Here is a 26,122-nt window from a genome sequence, read left to right as displayed (position 1 = left end):
GTAGTCAGTATATCCATCCACTAATTTCCCCAAGTCTGTCACTGTCAGCTCCATCTGATTATTTCTGATCTCTGACAAACATAAATAATAATAAATATATTAACTTGTGATCTCAGGATATCGGCATAACAAGCTGTTTTTTTTCTTGTGCACACTTTAGTCACTTTGAATCTGAATATAAGACATAACAGCAATATGAAATGATGTTGTGACATCACAACTAGAGGTCCAGTTTTTAAACGTATGTGATATGTTATACTTTGGAGTTCCTTTTCAACATTCAGTACAATCATTTCATTAATTTGGAATTAAAAGACATTATCTGCTATGAAAAAAAAAAAACAATACAGTGGATTGTCAACTTACTAATTCTACAGGGAAAATGTCATATCCATAAAACTAAATTCTCCAAATCCCTGCCAAACTTTAATCCCTTCAAAATTGAATTTCAAAATTATTTTGAGTATATCCAAATTATTTATAATGACAAATGCGCTTATACCGCTGATATATTACATTTTTCAAAGAAAATGTTATAATATAGTCCACTTTTTAAGTTAACTTCTTTGTATGTATCCATTTATGCTTTATTTATTTTCTGCCTTCTTATTTTATTGTGTATTTAAGTAGTCTCTTTTCCTATGTAAAAGTATGTTATGTCATTATAATTTAAGATTGTAACGTTTATTAAAAGAAGAAATGACAGATATACCATTGTTTATTGTCATGTATTATGTTGAATTGTTCTACAATCTTTGTATTATGATAGTTGTGAAAATATGCAAATAAAGTAAAAAAACAAATGTATGTGATATGTAGGTCTACCTGTGGCCTAGCTGTTACACTCCTTAAACTGGAAATTCAGAGGAAATACACGTGTGTGGAGAAGCAATCTTCCAATTCCTTTTCAATTCAAAAAAACGAATTAATAAAAAAGCCGCGGCCATTTTGAAAGGTGTTGGAGCGTCCGTCACCATGTGAGGAGGAAGTGGAGAGAAGACGGAGCAATCGAGCGGAGCTGAAGCAGGCGAGCCCGGGCCATCCCTCCCCTCCACTCCACTCTACTTGTCTGGACTACCTGGGCTAACTTTAGCTACATGTGCCGAGGTCGAGGGGGGAACTGATCTCAACTGCAACGATGCCGACTATTACTCTACCGCCGAAAGAGAACGCGCTCTTCAAGAGGATTCTGGTGAGTTAATGGTTAAAGAGTTACACAACGACAAGTGTCGTCAAATAAGATAACTGACTGGATTTATCTTGTGTCAGTGTAGCTGTTAGCTCTGCGGCTGCTAGCGTCAGCTCTAGTGTGTTAGCAACATGGCTTCATTGAATGGACATGCTAACGTTAGCCCGGCCCTGACATGCGCTGTCACCGTGCGTGAGGCCAAAATGGTTGTTCTTGACTTTGTTGTGATTTTGACAGACCTCTTCGTGGTGATTAAAATACGGTACGGTTGAAATCACGTTGATTTTGTTGTTAAAAGTTAGTTAGCTGCAATAGGCCTCACTTCTATAATACAACAACCGATAACTCACGATGGCTAACAGCTACCTCAAATGTTAGCCGGTGTAACGGTTGTGTCTGCTGTTGAGTTCGCGCTTATAACGGTTTTTGTTTAGTTTGTTGTTATGTGAATGCACAGCAGGTGTTTTTACAGAGTATGTCTGTGTTTTTGTTTTGTTTTGTTTCAGACGTGGGACAAGTTAAACAGCTAACAAGCTAAGCGAGCTCAGCCCACTGACTGGGCATCTGACGTTAGCTCATAATATTCGGCTAACATCAGCTAACCAGCGTTAGATATCATGGTTTAGCAGACTTTGGGTAATTGTTAGTCTTAACCCGCCTGTGTGGGACCCCCGCCTGCACATATTACCATCACGGGTTTAGACAGGGTTAGGTCAAATTGGTGGTGTTTGTGTTAAACGTGAGGAAGCAGGGAAGGACCGGTGTGACTGTGTCAGCAGATCTGTGGCTGCTTCAGGCCTGCTGTGCTCTGGCAGCTACCCACCCCTCATCCATCCCTCCATCCCTCTCTAACACATGAGTTACTGCGCTATTTGTTTGCTATCTCCACACTTGTATGTGTGTCAGAGGAGCTGTTGGACAGGTGGATGAAGTCTACTTTTAATTGTTACAGAATAATTGACAGTTCTTTTATAGTTTTCCTTCTCTTCTACCGTGCTTATTTGTTGTCACTGTTGTTAAACATCTCTGCATGGACGCCAAGCGACATACTTTTCCAGGAAACTGTGTGGAGTATAACCTTCATTGTTTTGAAAGGCAGGGGCTCTACCGGGAGTTGGTGGCTGCTTATCAGCACATTGGCAGAGGGCATTCATTCACTCTGGGAGGAAAAACAGACCTGTGACCTGCACTTGATCTTGAAAAGTTAGAGCCTGTATTTGCTACATACCCTAGACGGGGTATTGCATATCATCGAACTGTTATTGGGCCACACTGTTTAATATGTTGGACTGGAATTGTGTATTCTGATCTTGCTCTTCATTGCAGAGTTAACCATTAAGAAAACTTAGATCACGGTAACTTTTCTGTGGAACACAGTTAAGAATTTGGGCAAGACATAGTTTAACTTAGTTTATTACAGCTGGGATTGGGATTTTTTTTGTGTTGGACAATAATTCAGGAACAGAAAGTTCCAAAGCCTTCACAACAATACTCGAGTATGGTCTGGTAGTCTTAATTTCAGCATTAACATCTACGCTGAGAGTTTAATGTCAAACTTTTTTTTCAGCTACACATCTTTGTCCAACACTGGCCGTTAATAAAGTGAGGTGACCTGTCCTTGTCCTTTGAGATCTGAAAGCATTTCGTCTGGTCGAAATTGTTTTGTGAATGAGAAACTCCAGGGAAAAAATTACTGAGATTACCCTTTCTGCAGTGGGGAACCTGGGTCATGATATGAGATTTGAAGCACTTTTCTCTCTGGCTGTAGTCAGAAGTAGACCACACCCCTATTTATTTTTGCTTTCCCACACTGAGTGCCCAAATGCATTATTAGAAGCTGGCAGGTCTCCAACTTGTGCATGGTTCTGGAGCTTGTTGAGTTTCAATGTTATTCAGCTGTGGTAAGGAGGAACACTTTTCCTTGCCGTTAGCTTCACCTAAAGTTGGATGTTGCACCATTAATCTCATTAAAATAGTGATTTTCATCAACGCTTTGTTCTGACATGATTACTTTTGGGCTAAATTTGAGTTTGCAAATGTCAAATCGATGTTGCAGACAGAGGGCGGTAAAATAAAAAAAAAAGAATATTTCATTGCACGGATACCTGTAGCGACAGGCCCACACCAAAGGGCCCCTGACGTTAATTTAGGTTCAGTGCTCAACATGCTGTGTTACTGGTTCAGTAGAGTGGAACTGAGTCTGCTGTTTAGAGATTTATCCAGGACCGTCTAGATGTGCGAGTAGTGTTTGGTGCCAAGACCTTTCTAAACTATTGTTTAGCATGCAGTGTTTCCCCTACCATTATATTAGGGGCGCGTTTCAGTAATTAAACAAGTTGCACAAAGTGATACTATAACTGGCTAGCTCCTATAGATCCCTTGTATTCCTGTGAATGTCCAGGCGACGTGGTTATGTGATTTTATAACATTATAAGAGGGGACATTATTAGGCTACCTTTTGTGTTTAATACTGATGCAGAGAAGATGCAGATTTAATTTAGTCCTCAGATGCTTATATAATGCTGCATGGTGGTTATAACTCATATATTCATTCATGCATTTGTTTATTTGTGTTTTATTTCAGAAACAAGTTTATCCTCTGTACTACTTGCATTTGCTATTACTCTGGGAGTAAAGGACTTAAATCAACTAATGTCTGTGTTCTCTGACCAGAGCTCTCTAGTGGCCACAATCACATCTCACTAACCAGTTTCAAGGGTCATATCCCCAACAGCACCAGATAACAGCAAAAGTCATTTAAGGATACCTTTCCTATAGAACAGGTCTATACCATGTCCTTTTATTAAACAAACTAAATAGCCTAATTTATACGATGGTATGTCATTTCTGTCTTTGCATGGTTAAGTGTTTACGATTATCCTCTGTATCGCGCACAGTGGAGTTCAGTCCCGTTGCGCACATACACAGACAGACACGTGCGCCCACCCACAAGTGGACACACTCCAATCAGCGGACAGAAAGCACGCGACTGAAAATATGTCACGTCAACCACCTGAAAAGCAGACAAAACATCTGTGTTTCCTAAAGAAATGTATGGATGTTTAGTTAAATGTACAGTTCAAATAATTGTTCAATTATTGACTGCTGTCATTAAAAGAAACGCATAAACAACATGTTTCCTTTAAGTGTTTGTGCCTGTCGAAAATATACATAGGAGAACCCACAGGGAGAACATGCAAACTCCACACAGAAGGGCCCCAGCCGGGATTCGAACCAGGAACCCTCTTGCTGTGAGGGTGGGTGCTGCATAACAAAGAAGAGTCTGAAAAGCTTATGAATGCGTACGGCCCCACTGAGCAGGAACCACATTTTAACTAAACTGCCTTCTAAAGAAATTAAGTGTCTGACATTGGCACCCGCCAAATGCAAGTAAATTGTGGGCAGTGGTGTGTCAAATCCTCAGGCCATTCATCCCTTTGGCATGAAAGTCATGTTCAGTAGTGTTAGGGTATGATTTAATAAAGCTGACGTTACACATTCGCTCACAACTGCTGTATAAAAACAACGCTGTTGGCATTAGAACCTGATTCACTTTGATTGACAGGGACTCCCGCCTACTTGTGCGTGTCCAAAGTAGTTGCATGGAGCTAAAGACGCAGCGAAATGTTAAGTTACGGTAGCTTGCAACTGAGTTAATCTGAACGATCTAAATGTCCTTCTTTCATTTAGGCACATAACATTTCTGAGTGGCAGACAGAAAAAATACTTTCCTGCTGTAGTGGTTGGCAGTGAAAAGGTTAATTTCAGACCCTGGTTGACACCCTGGTACAGCATCAAAAGTTGTAATACAGTTTTGCATCTTCATCTTCAGTTGCTCTTCTTCACTAATGTGAACATAATCGATTAATTGAGAAACTAAACGACAGAATAATCCACAATGATGATAATCCTTCTTAAGAGCCTCAATGATAGGAATGTGGCATCGGTACTTTGGAAAATGTTTCCCCTAAATCTATTGTTTGCACTCGCTGCAGCTCAGGCCGAGTTATTTTGGATGAGGCAGAGAACATGCTGGATAAGCACAGCTGGTGGTGTTAATGTTGCTAAATTTAAATTAAATGTGTATTACAGTGTGTGTGTACTAGCATCTGTATACTTGCATAATGCATGTGACTTTTTGAACTAGTTCTTACACTGTAGACACTGTCTTGTCTTGTGTGCTGTGTAGCATGATGTAAAACCTTCTAGTGTAGCTTTTTGCAGGGGCTCAGTGTTCTGTTAGTTTTTTCAGTAGTGGGAAAAAGAAAGACCCAAGGCAAAGCTGAGACTGTGCATTGCACGTCATTACATTGATTATGGAAAGTATCAGGACAATAAAAGTGTTAGCTGGACCAACCATTTTCCCTAGTTCTGTAACAAGTAAAAGAATAGAATCGAATATTAGATGACAGAATGTGGAACATAAAATTATTTCTTTTTATAAATTAAAACGCTTAAACCTAAAAAAACAACAATTAAATGATTATGCAGCTATTTAAAAAAAAGATTTGTCACAGGACATGGAGCATGTTTGTTATTCTTTGGCCAATTTAAGGTTCTTGGCGTTGTTGTGTTGTTGATCATACTTGTAAACACCAGCGCATGTTATGGTAAAGTTAACGTCTCCAGTGTCAATGTTGTGTTGTCATACAGAGATGTGTGAACCACATCGGACAGTCAAACAGTTAGCTTTACCCCTGACTGCCCCGTGCAACTCTGACAGTGAAAAAAGTTCACTTGTCACAAAATAAACACTAGCATGACTTAACTTCACATACAGGGATATTTATAGGGCTGGAGCTATCGAATCTTTTTGTAATCGAGTATTCTACCAATTATTCCTGTGATTAATTGAGTAATCGGATAAAAAAAATTATAATTTTGCGTAAAAATGTATTATAATTTGTGTTATATTGCAAAAAGAAAACATGTCTGGGGTAGACCTATTTGGTGTGGTAGCTTAACAGGGGTGGCTGTGTGTGTTTGTTTGAGTGTGCCTGTGTGTGCGTGAGGGGGAGAGAGAAAGAGAGAGACGAGATGTGTGTGTGTTTGAGGCAATACACTCGCAATTTACCATGAATAAATGACTCTTTAAGCAATTCAAAGTGGTGCATAAAATTATAATTAATTTTGTGTCTCATTGTCCTTTTATGCAGTTTTTCTAGAATACAGTATGTAGATGAAGCAGCAACTGACAGGACAAAAAACCCCACCTAGTTCAACAGTGAATTACTTATAATTTCATAACCAACCTTGGCACCCATGTGTGAGTTTGACGTCATCTTTTTTCCCCATTAGTGAGGTCCACGGTGGGACAGCAAAGTGCCATCTGCCCGCTTAACTCTTCTTATCACTTACACAAACAGTGATCAGCTTAAAAAGAGAGGGGATGTAGTGTTGATTGTGCAACTGCATACTAAATATAACGCCTGGGCCAAAAGCGGATAATTCTTTTAAGGTGGTGTAATAATGTGTGAGTCTTAGTAAAAGAAAAAAAGAAAGTCAGATTCAACATTTAAGCAGGGCTGGTAAATGTTAATGTGGATGGTTTGGGGTAATTATTCTGTAGTACTTTGTCTGATAATGCTCTGCTGTTGTAATAATATCATCGCTGATGAACAACCACGACCCACTCTGAATTCATGCCCAGAACTCTTAAATTTACTGTCTTACCAAGACTTCATGGTTCCTTGTCCTTTTTAAGGTAGTTAAAGCTAGGGAGGCTCTGATCCAATAGTGTTTCCAACAGACCAGGTAGCAATGTTTGGTGCAGGGCCGTACGGAGACCATTTGAGCGGCAGGGGCTCTGACCTCTCCCCTGTGCAGACTGACAACAGATATGTGAACTGCTTTTTATCTGAATCAATAAAAGCATAAACTTCAATGTTTCTTGGAACTAAATAATCAGGATCCAATTTGAGGTTAATAGCATGAGGGGGCTGACATTTATTTGATTAAGGAGATCTATTAGGCTATACTTGTATATATTTATGTGGGACACATGTGGGACACATTAAAGCCACCCAGTCCCTTTGATCTGCAGTAATACTTTTTTATTGGACATAAAAATTACTTTTTGGCACCATGGCGGAAATGACAGACCTTTTCTTCTGCTTTATTATTGTGTTTGTTTGGACAATCTATAACCAGGCCAGGTGCCTGACAACAACAACAGTAACAACGATAACAATACTGCAGCTGGACCAGAAGCCTGTTATTAAACACAGTTTAACAGACTGATCAGTAGGGATGGAAGGATACACTGACTCAACTCACCATGGGATTAGCAACACGATACTGAGTTCACAATATGATGTTTTTAACAAAAAGTGATACAGTCTACAAATAAATAGGCTATTCTCTTCTTCAAGTTTAAGAATGATTATTTCTGAGGTATAAACTGCAACAGTGCACAGTTACTTTTCTTTGTAAAAGTTAAACGGAACATTTATATTTGTTCAAATAACAAAAGCAATTGAATTGAATTAAAAACAAAGAAACTATGACGTTGCCTGTGTTCCTACAGTAGTTAGGAATTTACATGTTTTTTAAAGAATATCATCATATCTATAGTTTTGTGAGTGGCGCGTGTGCAGCCAACAGCCAACACCAGCAACAACATGGAGCGAGCAAAGACTCAGCTGTATGGAGATATTTCACCCAGTTTAGTGAACGGGAATAAACAGAAATAAAGATACAATTGTACAAATTATAATGTGTTCACAACTGCAACAATAGCTCATGTTACGATTTTCTTTTATTAATAGTGCAGAAAAATGACAATTAGCATTAATGCTAACTTAACATTGAAAATGCCATGTTTTTTCACATGAATCAACAGCAGTTTTAAAACCACAGCTTTGCCTTAACATCACAACAACTACGGCAAGTCTGAGTGGACAAACAGCCCTGCACTGTCCAAACACTTTTAAAGGGGCAGCACATTGTTATTGAAGTTACTTTATCAGGTTTAGTTGCTTTTTTTATTTTGAATTCCTATTTTGGATATCTAGTGCAAACTAGATATTTACAAAAAAGTTTCATTACTGTTCAGCTGTTACATTTAATTTTAATTTTCAGAAGTTTAAGCTGGTTCACAATTCTTTACTTTAATAACAAATTAATAAATAAATAACAATTCAGTACATTTGTATCTGTTTTAATCTGTTACATTTGTTTTACAAAGTTATGGAAGTAATGTTTAAGTTAAGCCTGATAACTTTAGTCTAATCCACACAGTGAGGTGTACAGTTTATTAAATCGACAATGGTATTGGATGGCAGCTCTTAAAGAGGTTAGCTTAGACGCTACAAAAGCATCACTGAAGGCTTTTCTTGATGGAAAAGATGTTTTCTCTCTTTTCCTGATTGACTTCGGCAAGAATTGACAGATGGTTCATCCAGTCACCTGCCAGTTGTGTTTGAAAGGTGCCTGCCCTTTCCCAATCAGTCTCTAAAGCTGCCTTCCCGGATTGGAACGCGGGTTAGTTTTGTCTACTCTTCAGTGGAAATGCAAAACAGATCTGGTGTTTGGATACGGGTCTGTACGGGTTACGTATGGTTCTAAAGGTACTTTACCAAAAGTGTGCTGCTTAGTGTGTGTTTTTTCTTGCTGTCTCTCTCTGAAATCTCGCTGTTGTTCTCTTGGCTAAATTAGGTTTCTCTCTCCTCCTTTTGACAGCGATGTTACGAACACAAGCAGTACAGAAATGGACTCAAGTTTTGCAAACAGATTCTGTCCAACCCCAAGTTTGCAGAGCATGGAGGTAAGCAGCAGAGATACAAATGGAAAGATGGATGAAATTCTGTCAATGGGCAATATGCACTGTATTATTTATTGTCTGCGGGGCCGTTGTCTCCCTGCAGAGACCCTTGCGATGAAGGGATTGACCCTGAACTGTCTGGGGAAGAAGGAGGAGGCCTACGACCTGGTGAGAAGAGGCCTGCGCAATGACCTCAGGAGCCACGTCTGTATCCTTATTCATGTCGTGGCACATCATTTGTGGGTTAGTGATGTAACAGTCACGCTCTGGGTTAATCTGCTGTCACTCAGGGTTTTTGCAGCTCCTTAAAAATGATTAAAATAAAATCAAGGAAATTAAGGTAATAATGTCTTAAAAAGGTCCTGAAAATCATCGACTTTTAAACTTTAAAAATGGTGCAAGAACATAACTTAAGTCTGGGGACTTAAGACCTTGAGCTGGTGTGTCTTTGGTAAAACCTTGAGATGATACACATTGTTCTGAGAAGTGTAGTCAGCACATCCTCTCTATTGCTCTCTCTCACCCTGTGACTCCCAGGCCTGAGGGAAATCTGTGCACTTTTCCACCAGATAAGTGCTGAGCAGCCTAAGCCTAAAGTCAACATATCTCCGAGCAGACAACGCACTGCAATCGTTTTTAGCTTCACCAGACATTTTTTATCTGGAGAGCCTGCGGCAAAAATGTGTCTTGTTTATTTAGTGTACACTTTGAGGGATCTATGTTGTGTCACAAAGTGTTTTGTTTTAAAGATCAGGCACATTATAACAAATCATCTCATTTATAGTTGGTGACTTTGGTCATTTAGTTCATCAGTTGTGGCTCTAGGAAATTGTGATACACTGTAGATCTTTTTCATTATTTTCTGACCTATTTATAGACTAAAGATTCAATCGATTCATGGAGATAATAATGAGAATGAGTTAGTTAGTTGCAGCCCTATTTTAAAACCTAGTCAGCAGTGAGAGTTATGTTCAACACATTCTGTTTTCAAGTGTATGTACTGTACTGTATTAAGGTTTACACCCGCTAGATTAAATCAATGGCATGAGCAGTTTTTCCTATTGTTGCATTGAAATTGTTGAAAGAATGTGACTTCTTCAAGAAGTATGCATTCAAAAATGTTGTTGTAGAGGCCAAGGCTATGGAAAGAGGCAAGGACACCAATCAAAGATGGCGATGCTTTGGGGGGTGTGACACATGCGCAGTTGAACTGGAGCTCCGCTGCTTCCGATAGAGCAGACCAGATTTTCCTGCACATGCATCATACTCCCAAAGCTAGTAAAGAGTCTTTGACTGGTGACTCTTTCTACTCCTCTGCAGAATCTTGGAGCACACACAGGGCTCCAAACTGTGACGAGATGTCTCTCCATATCAACGTGTAAGTGGATAAATAGCAACAGAGTGACAGATAAGACAGGAACAATATGTAAGCACAGTAAGAAGACAATGTCGTCAGCACCGTTACACAAACACGTAACACACACGGACCTTTAAGTGACCGATACGTAGAGCAATTAAATCAGTTGTCCCTTCTAACCAGGAGAGGCTCATTGGAGCCCACTGATGGCAGTAAGGAAAACATCTCTGCAATTTTGTACATATATCGTTTTAAAAAGGGTTTGATAACATTAGATAGAATGGAGATTGTTCCTTAACTCCATGTGCGTCCCAGGTTGGCATGTATACGGCCTACTGCAGCGCTCGGATAAGAAATATGATGAGGCCATCAAGTGTTACCGCAACGCTCTGAAGTGGGACAAGGACAACCTGCAGATCCTCCGAGACCTGTCCCTGCTGCAGATCCAGATGCGAGACCTGGAGGGCTACAGGGTGAGTACTTAAGTGGATGCTTTCTATCTTGTTAAATAGTTATTCTAGATACATCTTAGATTATCATAATGAGGGCCCATTTTCCGTCATCCTGCCCCACTCACGGTCAGCTCTCAATAATTTGTGGGAATAGGAGTTTCTGGAACACACACTCCCATCTGTCACACTGCCTCGTCCAGTATGGCACTGATTTGGAGAGGACAGAGCATATCAGCAGATATCAGGTTGCAGTCGGGCGTCAAAATGTAGAACAGCTCTCATGGGACTGCCTGGGATTGAGATGCTTATTTAGTGAGAGGTATGAAGTGGCAAGATGAAAGTCTGGTTGAAAAGAATAAAAATATGGATGCCAGAGGGAAAGGGAGGGGACCTGAGTCAGTTATTAGGTGGTGTTTTTTTTTTGTTTGTTTCTTGTCCCTGAGCCCGCTTAACAACCTGGTGGCAATACCATGAATCAGCAGAATTTCTCTTCTCCACTTTGTGCTGCCCTCCTAGTTTATCTCCCGAGCTGCACATGGCATTATAAATCCTTGTTTCCCATGGTAAGCTAAGTGAACGTCTGTCTGCATATGTCCTTCTGTAGGAGACACGGTACCAGCTGTTGCAGCTGCGTCCAGCACAGCGGGCCTCCTGGATCGGCTACGCCATCGCCTATCACCTCCTGGAAGACTACGAAATGGCTGCAAAGATCGTTGAGGAGTTCAGGAAAACACAACAGGTTAGAACCAATGGCAGCTTTTCATTTGTTTTATACGGAGTCTCGCCTTCTCATTCTTACATGAGGTGAGACATGGTGTTATTATCGGAACTGAGAGCAACGAAGATAACATATTTTGTGTATTGCAGATGCTGTTTAACACTCTGCAGTGTAAGATGAGTAACAGGATTACACACTCTTGTCATGTCTGACTTGGTGATTGATGCATCGGAGTTACATTGCGTGCTTTAAGCCAGTCAGTCCTTCCTCAACACATTTAAATATGGGTGTCATCTGTAGACTGGTCACAACCACAATAGAGCTCTCACGTTCTCCCTCTCTCTGGCTGGCTCCTGATAAGACCGGTCTGCTTCCTGTCTTTGTGCCATCTCTGTAACACAGCAAGCTTGTGTGACTCGGTAACTTCACAGGAGTTTCCTGAACATAGATGCAGATGAAGTCCACCCAGTAGTTTTCCACTGTTGCTTGTAAGAAATGTTGATTTCACCAACACCTATTTGTTTGTCCAGACGTCTCCAGACAAAGTGGACTACGAATACAGCGAGCTCCTGCTGTACCAGAACCAGGTGCTGAGGGAAGCAGGCCTGTACAAGGAGGCCCTGGAGCATCTGTCCAACTACGAGAAGCAGATCTGTGACAAACTGGCTGTGGAGGAGACACGAGGTGGGTCACTGTGCTCCATACTTGTGTCAATGTCACACTGCATCCAAAACATGTGTATACTATTAAATACAGAACTGCTATAATAAACCTACAATAGTAGATATTAGGGGGTCAATTATTTTTTTTATTGTTTTATGTGATTGTCAATATAATAAATACAGGAACATTTAAGAATGTGCTACTTTGGCTCTGGTGCAGCAGCCTCTCTCTGTCTGTAGTCACCGCTCTGTAGCCTCCCTCAGTTTCTCACTCCCGGCCACAGCACAATCCATTTCCTTTTCTTTTTTGATAATGAAAAGTTCTCTTCTCCAATAAGATTTTCATTTTTACTGAAAATGTATATTAGTTCCAAATGTCAGTAATAGGTCTCCTGGATTACAAAAAATCTGTATAGTCCCTTAAAACAACGTATCGGTGTTCCCTAGTAGATGATGACAAAAAACATCCAACCCCTTCAGCAGTGTGTTCTGCCCACCCTGAAACCTGATAGGAAATTTGATGAGTTAACCTTTTAAAAATGTACAATGTAGGCATATTTCCACCCACTCTTTATTTCAGACTGTGGACAAAAAGGCACAGCGATGTTTGTTCATGTTGTGGGATTTGAATGCTCAGCAGAGCAGGTGGCGCTTTGCTCTCTATTTGCTTTGTACCTGCTGCATTTCACTAAGAGAATGTCAGAAGTGACGTGGCAAATGTTTGAACTTCAAGTTGTTGCTGAATTTGAGCAATTTTTGACTCTGTCTTTGTATTTTGTCACCAATGCTCTTCTCTCATGTTTCTGTAGGAGAGTTACTGTTGAAGTTGGAGCGCCTGGATGAGGCAACAGAGGTCTACCGCCGTCTTCAGGAGAGGAACCCCGAGAACTGGTCCTATTACCGCGGCTTGGAAAATGCCCTAAAGCCAGGTATGACACATTATCCTTTTTTGCATCATCGTCACTTACTTATTGTACAAGCTACAGTTGTCAAAACTGCTGTTTCTGTTTCTATTTCCTTCAGGCAGTGTAGAAGAGAGGCAAAAGATCTATGAAGACGCCTGGGAGAAGTTTCCCAAAGGACTGGTTCCTCGCCGGCTGCCCCTGAACTTCCTCTCTGGTGTGGCAAATAATATGTCTCCTTTCAACTAAAACAGGGACTTCAGTCAACATTTCCATCCATGTTATAGGAGCAAGCTTGTAGCTGTATTTTATTTTTTTTATGCTACTTGGGTTCCCAGTGTTTACTCCACTTTTCATTTTTTGACCATGATGAACTGCGATAGACGCAGAGTTAAGTTTTCTGATGTTCTCCATCTCACCGTGTTTCTCTGCAGGTGAGAAGTTCAGAGAGTGTCTGGACAGATATCTGCGGCTGAACTTCAGTAAAGGTTGTCCGCCCGTCTTCACCACCCTCAAATCACTGTACAACGACAAAGAAAAGGTGACAGCACTGCTGCGAGACATGTCAGATGACTGCTCAGAATCTAAGTCACAATGACACTTTGTCCTCACTTCATTCTGAACCAGCTTATATAATGCACTGAGGGAAGGGAGGTCAATCTGAGGGAAAGATTCCAGTGTACCAGATTTAGCTTATTCTGTGGTATTCTCTCACATATGCGTACTCTATACCACTGTGAGGTAATGTACTCTGTCCTCTTTCTCTTTGCAGGTGGCAATAATAGAGGAGTTGGTCGTCAGCTATGAAACCACATTAAGAAGCTGTAGAATGTTCAACCAGAACGGTGAGGAGAAAATGTATAAAACAAGATGCTTATGAGTTTGGTGTCTCTCTACTGTCATTTTGAGTGTGCAGTGTATCGAATTGGACAGTTTAAGGGGGGGGGGGGGGGGGTCGTTAGTGGTTTCTTAAAGTCATTCAATTTCATTCTCCACACATTGCAAGTAGTTTCCCTCAACGTCAGAGTACAGTGAAGTTACCTGGGTGAGGAGCTGGAGGTGTGAAGCTCTGCAGCCCTGTTCAGACCTGTCCAGACTTGTTTTAGTCCTGCTCAGGCCTGGCATTGGCGTTTTCAAATCTTCCCACTCTGGGACCAGGTTACAAAAGATACGGTTTTCAGGCTTTGGTCGGCCAAAACGATACGTCGTTCGGTTACAGGATACGTGTCTTCGTGTGGACGGGCCCTCAATTGCTGTATTAGACGTGTTTACTACGTGTTTAATTGCATATGAAGCGTTGAAGTGAGACCCGATCAGACGTAGTCACTCAGGACGCATGTGAAGACACATTCTAACAGCAGGTGTGAACGGACACACTTAGGCTACCTTCACACTGCACTTCCAAGTGACCTGAATCCAATTTTTTCGCTCATATGTGATCCATATCTGATTTGCTTTTGACAGTTTAAACTGCACAAGTCACATTGAATCTGACATTTTCAAATCAGAAGCAGGCCACTTTCAAATGTGATACTGAACCAGATAGGTATTGGATTTTTCTGACAGTGCATCAAAAGTCGTATTAAAAGCGTCCTGGCACTTCAGATTGAGGCTGCTGTTTTGTAAATGAATAACAAATAATGTGTGCCACAGGCAGGAGCCAGGAACAGATATCCATCCAAATACTCCTCTGTACCGATGTTGCCGCTAGAGCCATCATTAAAATAGGAATTTTCTTTCTCCTCTTCCTCCTTCGTGATATCACCTGCTCACAAATTTGCCGGCTACCACCACACACTGTTTTTAGCATAAAGTCCGGTTGCCATGATCGCTTCCATAAACATGGTCGTGGCTTGACGTCATCAATGATCAACTGCACACGCGGGTCACTTCAGGAGCATGAGCTGTTCACACAGCGATCCGTAGACAGGCCACATTTAAAGATGTAATGTTAACAAACAAAAAAAATCGTATTTGAGCAATAAATCTGAATTGTGCATTAAGACCTGCACTGTGAACGTAGCCTTAGAGCGGTCCATTTGTAGACAAATCCTCCAAGACACAGTAATGGCAGGTCTGAACGGGGACCGACAGCTCACTGTGACTGCTCCTTGTTATTCCATTACTCCCTGCAATATTCAAATCAGATCCACTGAGAAGAAAATGCAGTTACTGATATTGTATAGTTTTGTATGTAAACCTCTGGGGCCAGTGCTAACCTTGATGACAAATGCATTGCGTTTCCTCTGACTGCGTCACAATAAATGTTTTGCCAGTTGAATCGTTTTAATGTGAAGTAGGCAGTAGGAAATGTGGAGTTTAAAAGTAACTTAATCCAACACGTTTAACAGTGTAGCTGATATTGATAATAAATCATTTAAACGGTCAATTACATGTTGCATCGATTGTGAATCCATTGTGGGAATTGCAGACTTCACCCCTAACAATGTAAACTAATAAGAAAGGTTTTTACTGAATGTGAATAATGAAATGTCTATTGTAGAAAAATGCAGAATTTAAAAAGGATCAAAAATGGGTTTGATTTCTTTTAAAACTTTTCTGTTTATCACTTACCAGCTTAACTATTGCAGTCCTTTGTTTACAACCCTGAAGACGTATACTTACACAATCCCTCATTTCACTGTCCCAGATGACGGTAAGGAGGAACCACCGACCACGTTGCTCTGGGTGCAGTACTTCCTGGCGCAGCACTACGACATGATTGACCAACAGACACTGGCTCTAGAATACATCAACGCAGCCATTGAGAGCACGCCTACGCTCATCGAACTCTTCCTTATCAAAGCCAAGATTTACAAGGTAACATACACCACACATTTTGTACGCTTGTTTACGGCTCTCTAAGTGAGTGTGTTGCTGTGCTGATGTCATGACTGTCGTGTTGACCTTCATCCTCCTGCAGCATGCTGGGAACATCAAAGAGGCTGCTCAGTGGATGGATGAGGCCCAGGCTCTGGACACAGCTGACAGATTCATCAACTCAAAGTGTGCCAAGTACATGCTGAAGGCTGGCATGGTCAAAGAAGCCGAGGAAATGTGCTCCAAGTTCACACGGGTGAGAAAAACAGTGTGTGCGTGTGCTTGTGCGTGCGTGGGAAGTTCACTGACAGCTGACGAGCTGTTGGTGCTGGGAACCAACCCTATCTCCAGCAGGTAAAAACTACATAGAACTGTTAAAAATGATTAAAATACAAACCTTATTGTACCAAAGGGCAGCACAGCTTCCAAACCTGCAGAACCAACTGCATTAGAAATGAACATGAACACAGTGAAGCCACACATTACTAACGGGTGACTGGAACGGTACTCTCACCCTCGTTTCACTCCAACTCGCTATAAACGACGGATGCAAGCTTCACCACATAGTTGGTGTGGTTGCAGTGCAACCGCGCTGAAACTCGTTTTCAGCTGTGGTGACATTCGTCTTTGCATGTTGCTCCTGTTTCTACAGTAGCATGCAGCCCATCTCACAGCACTGTAGTAAATGCTATACTGCCCTCGTGAATACAGACTTCAGCATATTCTGAACAACATAATCAGCTGCCCTTATTGACAAATAAATAATAGAGAATCCAAAACAGTTCAGACATATTTGTAGCCGTGTGGCTCTCATTCACTGCTCTCATTAGGAGCACCTGAAACGCTAGTTGCCAATCATCTGTGATCAAACGCGCAATTACGGCGATATAAGATTCTATGGCAACACATATGTTTAAGCTATCCTACCAACTTTGTATAGTGACTTTGGTTTTCATGACTTCGATTTTCATCTCCTTGTCAAGTGAGCAGATCGCTGTGTCAGTAAAATATCTCCGAGCCGGGACGTTGTAGCACGGACGCAAATCCTGGACAATAAAAGTTACGATAGAGTTCGTAATTTGATTTGCCTTTTTCCGTGTTGGGTGGAAGTGCTCCCGCACGCAAGCTCTTAATGAAGAGGGTGTCAGTCGGATTAACTGTTTTTTTAATTAACTGGTGACATAGAGACAGATGTGTCATCTAACCAGGAAATAAACACGTGTCTCTATCTCATTAATTTGTCGTGTCTTCTGAGACTTTGAGATAGAAACGGTTTGCTGGGACATTCGTTGTGCTCTCAGCAGAAACACGTGGAAATATTATCTGTCAGCATGCTTTTTTTTCATTTACTGTACTCATGCGCTTGTTTTTTGCTTTGTCTTTATCCAGGAGGGAGCGTCGGCAGTGGAGAACCTGAATGAAATGCAGTGTATGTGGTTCCAGACGGAGTGTGCACTCGCCTACAAGTCAATGAACAAGTTTGGGGAGGCCCTCAAGAAGTGCCACGAAATTGAAAGGGTGAGCCCTTTATTATCAGGGATTGTTCTTGGTATTCCATGTTTACATGAGACTCCTTAGCTATGCACATGAAATCTGTTTCATGTATGGGTCACATCCTTGATTGTTTTGTTTTTACATCTTCCTCCTTTGCCTCCCTCTCTCATCAGCATTTTGTGGAGATCACAGACGATCAGTTTGATTTCCACACCTACTGCATGAGAAAGATGACGCTACGCTCTTACGTGGACCTGCTGAAGCTGGAGGACGTGCTCCGGATGCATCCCTTCTACTACAAGGCTGCCGTCAGCGCCATCCAGATCTACCTGAGCCTCCACGACAATCCCCTGACTGACGACAGCAAGGAGCTGCAGGCCGACACCGGTGAGGGGCAGTCCCATTTACGCTGCTGGGTTTACAATACATTTTAGAAGCATTTGTGCGTTTTGTCTAGGGCTGAAACAATTACTGGAGTAAATCGAGTTACTCGATTACAAAGAATCCTTAAGGATTCGTTTAATTCCTATCTTGCGCGTTATGCGGCCTGCTCAGCGGAGGTGCGTTTTTGCGGATTCACACTACTACATCCCAGAAAAGGCAGAGAATAAGTTGGGATCATTTCAAACTTAAAAAAGTGGCCAAAAAGGTGCAGTGTGTCCACTGTTAACTAGAACTGGCGTACTAGAACTGGCATACCACAATATGCCGTTGTTAACGGCACTTTACCGAGCGCTGCTGTTTCGGTTTAACGAGTGACCCGTTAACTGGCCACTTTCAGCTGAGTGTGTCTGCGTTTGCTGTAGTGACTGCAGATGTTAAAAACAGGAAGAGAACGGTAGCTGTCCTTGTGAATGCCTCTGTTTAGTTTTTTATGACAATGTTAAAAATACCGCTACCTACCTGATCACTCTTTATAGTTTTGTTTGAGTAAATGTGTCAGTGGTGTTTTGTACGTTGCTTGTTGTTACAGTAAACAGGAAGAGAACAAGTCGCTCTTCCTGATAATATCTATCTCTAATTCATTTTCAAAATAAATCTTTTTTTTTTTTTTAAATAGTAAACTTATTCATGGTAAATTGTGGTTGTATTGCCTACAACATACACACCTGTTCTGTTACCACACCAAATAGACCTACTCCAGAAATAATATATTAGTAATGCTAACTTTTTTTTTTTTTATCCAATTACTCGATTAATCGATGGAATAATTGGTAGGATACTCGATTACAAAAAGATTTGATAGCTGCAGCCCAAATTTTTTCCCTCATTAACGCCCGCCCTCTTCTCTAGCTAACCTCTCGGACAAAGAGCTGAAGAAGCTGAGGAACAAGCAGCGGCGAGCCCAGAAGAAGGCCCAGCTGGAGGAGGAGAAGAAGAACGCAGAGAAGGAGAAGCAGCTCAAGAACCAGAAGAAGAAGAAGGAGGATGATGACGAGGAGATTGGAGGGCCAAAGGAGGAGCTAATACCTGACAAGCTGGTCAAGGTTAGAGACGGAAAACTGCAGAATAGATACTGCTATTGTTGTTGGCGCTGCTCACACAGCTACGCATAGAATAGCAACGTTAAGGTGATCTGTGTTCCCTCTCTGTCACTTCCTGTTAACAGGTAGAAAATCCACTGGAAGAAGCTGTCAAGTTCCTGATGCCTCTTAAGCACCTGGTCAAGGACAAAATAGACACACACCTACTGGCCTTTGAGATTTACTTCAGGAAAGGTAGGCGAGCACATTTAAACGATACTTTAGTGACTTTTCTTACAGTGTGGATGCTACCCCTTTCATTTCTGCTTCACACACATTCACAATCCGTCTTCTCTTTTCAGAAAAATACCTGTTGATGCTCCAATCAGTGAAGAGAGCGTTGGCCATTGACCCAGACCACCCATGGTTACACCAGTGTTTAGTACGCTTCTTTAAAGGAGGTACGACAGAGGGTTCCTCTCTAATACCACAGCTGTTGACGACATATGTTTGTTTCATGTCTTTTGCATTTCTATAACATGCCTTTTTTATGTTTTCTGTTCCTGTTATTCATCCATTCTTTCTATTTTATACCTCCTCTTGCCCTTTGTTCTTCCTCCTGCTTTCTACATTCCTCCCACCGCTGCTCACACCCCTCCCTCATCTTCGACTCCTCCCCTTCTTTCAGTCTCGGAGAGCAAGGAGCTGCCGGAGGTGGTCAGGACGGTGCTGAAGCAAGAGATCACCCGGCTGTTCGGAGACAGCAACGCCATGAGCTTCAACCAGGCCTACCTCACCAAGCACTCAAACTCCATACCACACCGACTGGCTGGTAGGCTTCACTCTCTCTCTCACACACACACACACACACACACACACACACACGTGTTATTGAAGAATAGGGTCACTTTTAGTTTGTGAGGTCAACGAGGTACTGGTGCAACTTAAATATCTGTAACAGTGTCATTTTTCAGTAGTCCACATTCCTCTTTCCACACAGTCTCCAGTAGGGCTGTGGGATTTTATAGATTCTTCGATATAAATCGATATTTTGTTTCCACAGAAAGTATTGATTTTTTGGCCACAAGTATAGATACATTAAGTCCCATTCAAATCCCCCTGGCACTCTGCTCTCTGCCCATTTCCTCCCCATTCGCTTTGCAGGAAGAGCTGGTGTCGCTGTAGAGCATTTCTAGCTGTCTGTCACGCAGAGATGGGGACTCAAGATTTGAATTCGAGACCTGTGCACAATCTTTAGATTTCTGTACTTTTTGGAGCATTAACATCAGAAGCAGAAAGTCAATCTCTCCCATAGAGATGCACGAGCAGATTACACAGAGAGCAAGTCACCTGCTGCTGCTGCTGCTGCTGCTGCTGCTGCTGTAGGGGCGAAGTTAGTTTTAAGTAGGATATGAAACAGACCAACTCTGGTTCAAGTCTATCCAAATATCCAACTTCGAACTAACTTCACCCAGGTCTGCTGCTGCAGTTTCATTGTGTCACAGCCAAAACAAAAGAATCACAGAATGCAACGTCTGTGTTAAGCTCAGCCACATAAACTATCAATGTTCGCTTGTTACTAATGTTAGCTTTGTGAGAGGTTGATTTTCAGATTGGTGTTCATTAAATTACATATTTTTGAAAAGTGTTTTCTTGCCGGTGCTGCCTCCATCTGCTGGCCAACGACGTTAAACCTCGAGAAATACAGGTTCATTCATTCATTAATATCAGCTAAAGGCAAATTTACGTTACAGGTATATTGTTGACCACGTAACGTTAATGTTACTGCGTTATTAGCTTTAACCTTTACACTGCATTTGAGAGGCTGGAGAGTTTTTTATTTATTTCACAGAAAGAGCTCGTTTACATTAAACATCTCTTTTTTCAGTGTCCTGAGACCGACAGCAGCACGAGTGACGTTTCTGACAAACAGAATGAGCAGCCAATATAAACTATATGACCATAAAACAATTAAAATGTTTCAAATAAGTAAGCATAATCGAGCATAATCATGAATATATAATGCAGAGATATTCTGCAAAATTATTATAAAATGTCTTAAAATCCTCCAATGAGAGCAGGACCTGAAGTTTCTGTACTTAGTTCCAGGTAATGGGAGCCACAGACTTTGTTTATTTACACTAGACTATAAGTATCCTCAAAGCAATTTCAGTCAAAAACAACTGGACTGGTTGTTTGTCTAGGAAGACGTTTCACCTCTCATCCAAGAGGCTTCATCAGTTCATGTACGCATCTGACCAGGCTGGGACTGGTCCAACCCCAAGACAGTCGTTGGGGTCACCCGGGCCATGTGACCGGGTGACCCCAACGACTGTCTTTCAGACTCAATAGAGCACTAACGAAGTCGAAACCAACTGCCCACCAACGACTGTCACTCTAACGACGGGCGTGGGCACTTGGAACACAAAGGGGGTCAGTGACATCATCGGCCTTGTGAGAGGTTAAATACCTGGATCTCCACACCAGTTAGTTGGACCAGTCCCAGCCTGGTCAGATGCGTTCATGAACTGATGAAGCCTCTTGGATGAGAGGTGAAACGTCTTCCTAGACAAACAACCAGTCCAGTTGTTTTTGACTGAAATTGCTTTGAGGATAACGATGACCTGGACGAATGAGAACATTCACAGGCACTAGACTATAAGGTTTCATTAGTTAGGACTTTGTGTAATTTGCACTTCAACTCTATTGTATTATTTATTAAAACCATAAGGGACCTGATTAGGACTTGCGGCTTCCCTCAGAAACGAGACTTGACTTGGACTTGCAAAAAGTGACTTGTTACCACCTCTGCTGTCCAGTCAGAGCCAGATATTGTGTAATTGATTCACAAGAACTCACTAAAATCACACTGTCCCTTTTAAAATCTTTCAGAAAATGATGAAAGTGTATCGTATCAAATTGTATCGAGTCGTATTGTTGGCGCGATATGTGTCGTATCATGAGATTAGTGTATTGCTACAGCCCTAGTCTCCAGCGTGCCTGTCATGTCATGCACAACTTTGATTTAATCTTGGGGATAATGAAAAACCTTTCCACAGACCGGAGCTGGTTGTTGTAGGTCGTACCATTGATCTTTTGATATTTCCAGCTTGAGTTTTGTTTCCTGTTTCTCTAATGTGCGTTGTCGAGATTCCTCTGCCCAACCCTGAAATCACTCAGCCAACACTTGTTGTATTTATGATTAGTTTCACATAGTTACAAACAATCTTTTTGTTTTCCAAGTCCCTTTAGTTTTTAAAAGCTTTGCTACAAACACACCCTTTACCTCAGACTCACGGTCACACTTCTCTCTCCTGCAGCTGCTAAGATGATGGTGCATCTGGACTCTTCGACAGAAACAAAAGCAGCAGAGCTGGCCACGGCACTAGACGAGTCCCTCAACAACAGAACCATACAGGTACGCAGTCACAGATTAATGCAACGGGACATCTGTCTGGTATAAAATTGGAATACACACTATCAGTGTTAGTAAGGTACAATATTTGACAGTTTGCACATGCTCAGCATGGTGCGTGGCTTGTTAGATGGCTTTATTACATGTAAATAAAGCAAACATCTAAGCAACAGCCACACCGTCTCCTCCGTCCGGGCATAGTCCAGAGTTTCCCTTTCACACATGCAGCACACAACAGGAGACTGTCCATGTGCGTTACTGCTAGCATTCCATTAGGTTTAGATGTGGGCTGGTGCCTGGGTAGAGCGTGCAGGAGGCAGATCCTGCAGATTACCAACAGAAGTTTGTGAATCTCGTTGTCTCTGAAGTGAGACATTTCCTTTGTCTTTGTACGAGGGAGCCTGAAGAATAAACATTGATGTCTAGGTAATTTCAGGTTAGCAGTGCATGTGTGAAAGGGGCTTTAGTGTTAGTATAAACAAACCTCTTTTTTTTTTCTTATTGACTTGAACTGACCAATTTTTGAACAGTGTTCGGCGGGACGTTCATGTGATACAGAAAACGAGCAAAGATAAAGCGTGCTAACTAGGCTAACGGCTGATCGGAAATGTGCAAAACAACGTTTTACGAACTCTAGATATCAAACGCAAGCCAAAGTGTATGTTGTATTAAGTCGCCATGAGCTGTAAATGAATCTGAGTTGGAATGAAGGTTGACTTTTAAGAAATACAATTGTGTAGATGTGTAGCGCACTCATTTTATTTTCTCTTCCCTGTCCTCCTCAGATATGCACGGAGGTCCTGGAGTGTCTTCGGAGCACCCTGCTGGGCGACTGTAAGGAGCGTGCAGAGTCGTACCGCGCAGAGTGTCACAAGCTTTACCCCTACACGTTAGCTTTCACACCTCCGGGATACGAGGAGAACACAAAGATCGCCAACGGAGATGTTTCCACCGAAACGGAAGAGCTAGCCAATGAGATGTGAGCGCGACAGAACAACGGCAGACGAGAAAAGGAATTGAGCCGAGCACGGAGCCTTGTGGTACGCCTGGCAGCCATTTTGTAGAGCCAGACACGGGAAGCGAAAAATGGGTGTATCGTTCTTTGGCTCAGCTAAATCGGGTCTGTCCTGGCATGGCTTGGCTCTCTCCCACATGGTGAAAATCAGGACTGTGTGTGTGTGTGTGTGTGTGTGTGTGCGCGTGTGTGTGTGTGTGTGTGTGTGCTGAGAGCATGTGTGCGGTTATGTATATTTGTGGGAGGGGAAGGGGGGGGAGAGGAAGATAAGAGAATGGCCATTTTACTTTTTTTAACAAAGCTGAATACGAACATAATACTTATTGGCAAGCTGTCGGGAGAAACTGTGACGGACTGACACGGACTGTCGGATTCCTCGGAGATGGTCAATAACGGTGACAACAAGCACTCGAGTTTGACTCTGTGCTGTTCCGACACGTCTTTCGTGTACCGCGTTCCCCTTATTTTAAAAAGCTAATTTAAATGAAAATAGGACACAGCTGTCACTGGGGGACGGGAGACTGAGCTGAGAGGATCTGATCTCTGACAGATCTGTAGGAAGCTGAGCAGGAAGAGTTACTGAGGCCCCGACGTAGACACCGAGGAAAACCAGCAACAACAGGCGCATGTGCTGTAACGCTCCAGTAAACCGCTGATCTCCGTGTGGCAGTGCAGTGGGGTGAGTGAGGAAGGCCCAATCTCTGCGAGGCACAGCACGAAGAACGTCGCCTCATATGTGAACAGTTTTTTTTTGTTTTGTTTCTGCGTGTGTGTTTTTTCGGTCAGACTGTGCTTCCCTCACGGTTCCTGCTTAAACTTGGGAATATGTAATCCTCTGTCTGTTAATATGGAGCACCTTGTAGCACAGATTAAAAACTGTAAAAGGTTGTGCTCTATTTCAAATACACTTCTACTCTTAACATTTTTACATAGTTCTGAGAGAGTTGGATGGATCAAAGCAATACCATAGACACCTTCCTGTCCATAATGGAGCAATTGAACTCTAACTATGAACGACAATTATTTCTAGATCGGGTTGCAGTGACAGTCACTTGCGGTGTTGCTGTTGTTGGAAATGGTTTTATCTGCATGTGCACAGGGACTCCAACAGTCAGCAGAAACATTCAGAGGGCTCCTCTCTGCTAATTTAAACGGCTCCTCTTAAGGTCAGAGTTCAGCATCCAAGTTTTATTTGTTTCTGTTCCCCCTTCTTTTTTTTCTCCCCAAACTCTTCCCCTTTTTCCTCTAATTTGGGTTCTAATGTGAACGAGGAAATCTGAGATGGCGATGTATATCTCTGGATTTTTGTATTAAAACCAAACGAAAGAAAAACCATTGAGTTCTTTTCATCTGTACGTGTAGTGGTGTCGGGCGGTATGAAAAACAATGTTTATCACGGTTTTCAGCCTTATAGGTTTACAGTGGCTTATTCTACTGTCAGGAGTAAATGGAATATTAAAAAATGCTGTTCAGTGGTGTCATTTTTTAAATGTGTTAGAATATTTCCACACACATTGTTGTGCCATGGTGTTTTGCCCTGATCAACAGAGTTAAGGCTTATGTGTTTCTCTGCCGATTACAGTTACAATTATTCCGGCTATATGAATACATATGTGTATGAAGATTTCAGTTCATATGGAAAACCATCCAGCACTGTTGACACCTTAGGTCAGACAGGAGGACACACTTCGTCCTCAGATGTAGCAACTGCATATTTGTTAGGTAAAATCAGGATAATGTATTAATAAATGAAGAAAAACTCCAATCCGTAGTTGGTTTAAGTCAGGGTCGATTATTGTAATTATTTTCAAAAAGATTTCCCATAAATTAAAAACTATAGGAGATAGTTAAGGTGCTCTAACTGTATTTAGATCATTCAGAGGCACTGACCTGCAGACAGAAACATGAGTGGAGAGCAGTGGTGTAGTGGAGGGCATACGCAGGCATACGGAGTAGATCCACCTGTTGTTCTGGCAGTTTACACCTTATCAGCCAGGAAGACACTGGAATATTTATGATTATAGTATCTTTTATTTCCAAAAAAAAGGTGTCTTGTAAGCCTGTTTGGTTCACCCACTTCCTCCATGATTACATGCACCACGTAGTACCCCCACCTCCACCTCTACTACCACTACAACAGTGACTGGGCAGCAGCAGCAGCAGCATGTTCCTCTGACAGGACAGGAGAGGTGAGGGGGCTGCTGTGGCCACGAGTGTGTCTGACAGCGTGCTCACACTATCCTTTTGGCCGCGGCCAAAACCGGTTTTTCAGCTAAAGTCTAGTACCTTTAAGTAGTGTGAGCGCACCCGCTCCGCGCTCAACTGGGGCCAGCTGGCCCTCCATGGCCCGCTTGAAATAGGTGGGCTTTAGCGGAGCCGTTTGCACATGTACGAGCACGAGCGTGCGCACGTGTACGCGCACGAGCACGAGCCCTACGGCAGTAGCGTTATGTGCGCCTGTTCGGACATGTAAATAGAAGGACGGACCATGCGCGGACATTTAACAACAACAACAATGGTGGTGAAAGGTTCACGTTGGTGTGATGCGGAGGTGGAGTGTTTACTGCAGATTTGGTCGGATGAAAATATTCAAAAACAGTCGACAAGACACACAAAAACTCTGAGGTCTATGGAAAGATTTGTAAACAAAGCCACACACACGCGATCAATGCGTGTGACGTGTTACGGCGTGATGACATATGGACAGCAAGAAGTATTGGCCGAGGCCCTGGTAGTGTGAGTACAAACGGGGCTGGGGCGCGGGGGGGAGAGGGAGGGGGGACAAGTACCCTAAAGCCCGGGTCTCAGTCCGGGAGGACAGTGTGAGTCCGCCCTGAGGTGAGGACTTGATGCACACGTTTAGTTCAACATGT

General features: G+C 42.2%; 1 protein-coding gene across 1 annotated transcript; it reads left to right on the top strand.

Moving 5' to 3' along the window:
- The first annotated feature begins 1,077 nt into the window (after positions 1-1,077).
- Positions 1,078-24,502, top strand: naa15b (N-alpha-acetyltransferase 15, NatA auxiliary subunit b). Its single transcript, XM_083924310.1, has 20 exons — positions 1,078-1,192; positions 8,870-8,954; positions 9,055-9,159; positions 10,624-10,781; positions 11,365-11,499; positions 12,009-12,162; positions 12,950-13,069; positions 13,164-13,259; positions 13,477-13,583; positions 13,815-13,887; positions 15,693-15,862; positions 15,966-16,118; positions 17,252-17,380; positions 17,530-17,743; positions 18,650-18,843; positions 18,966-19,074; positions 19,182-19,280; positions 19,508-19,651; positions 22,140-22,237; positions 23,020-24,502. The coding sequence occupies exons 1-20, from the start codon at positions 1,139-1,141 to the stop codon at positions 23,215-23,217; spliced, it is 2,595 nt and encodes an 864-aa protein (XP_083780436.1). The 5' UTR covers positions 1,078-1,138; the 3' UTR covers positions 23,218-24,502.
- The last annotated feature ends 1,620 nt before the right edge of the window (positions 24,503-26,122 follow it).

The sequence above is a fragment of the Echiichthys vipera genome, assembly GCF_963691815.1.
Source record: "Echiichthys vipera genome assembly, chromosome: 2".
Lineage (NCBI taxonomy): Eukaryota > Metazoa > Chordata > Actinopteri > Perciformes > Trachinidae > Echiichthys > Echiichthys vipera.
Note: the sequence above shows the minus strand (reverse complement) of the source record. Positions and strands in the feature narration are given on the sequence as shown.

What these genes read in the sequence shown, in the direction of transcription:
- naa15b (XM_083924310.1), top strand. Translation starts at nt 1,139, where the DNA reads ATGCCGACTATTACTCTACCGCCGAAAGAGAACGCGCTCTTCAAGAGG. An exon ending in TGTGCTCCAAGTTCACACGG is followed by an intron (nt 16,119 to 17,251) that starts GTGAGAAAAACA and finishes GTCTTTATCCAG; the next exon opens with GAGGGAGCGTCGGCAGTGGA. An exon ending in AGTGCCACGAAATTGAAAGG is followed by an intron (nt 17,381 to 17,529) that starts GTGAGCCCTTTA and finishes CTCTCTCATCAG; the next exon opens with CATTTTGTGGAGATCACAGA.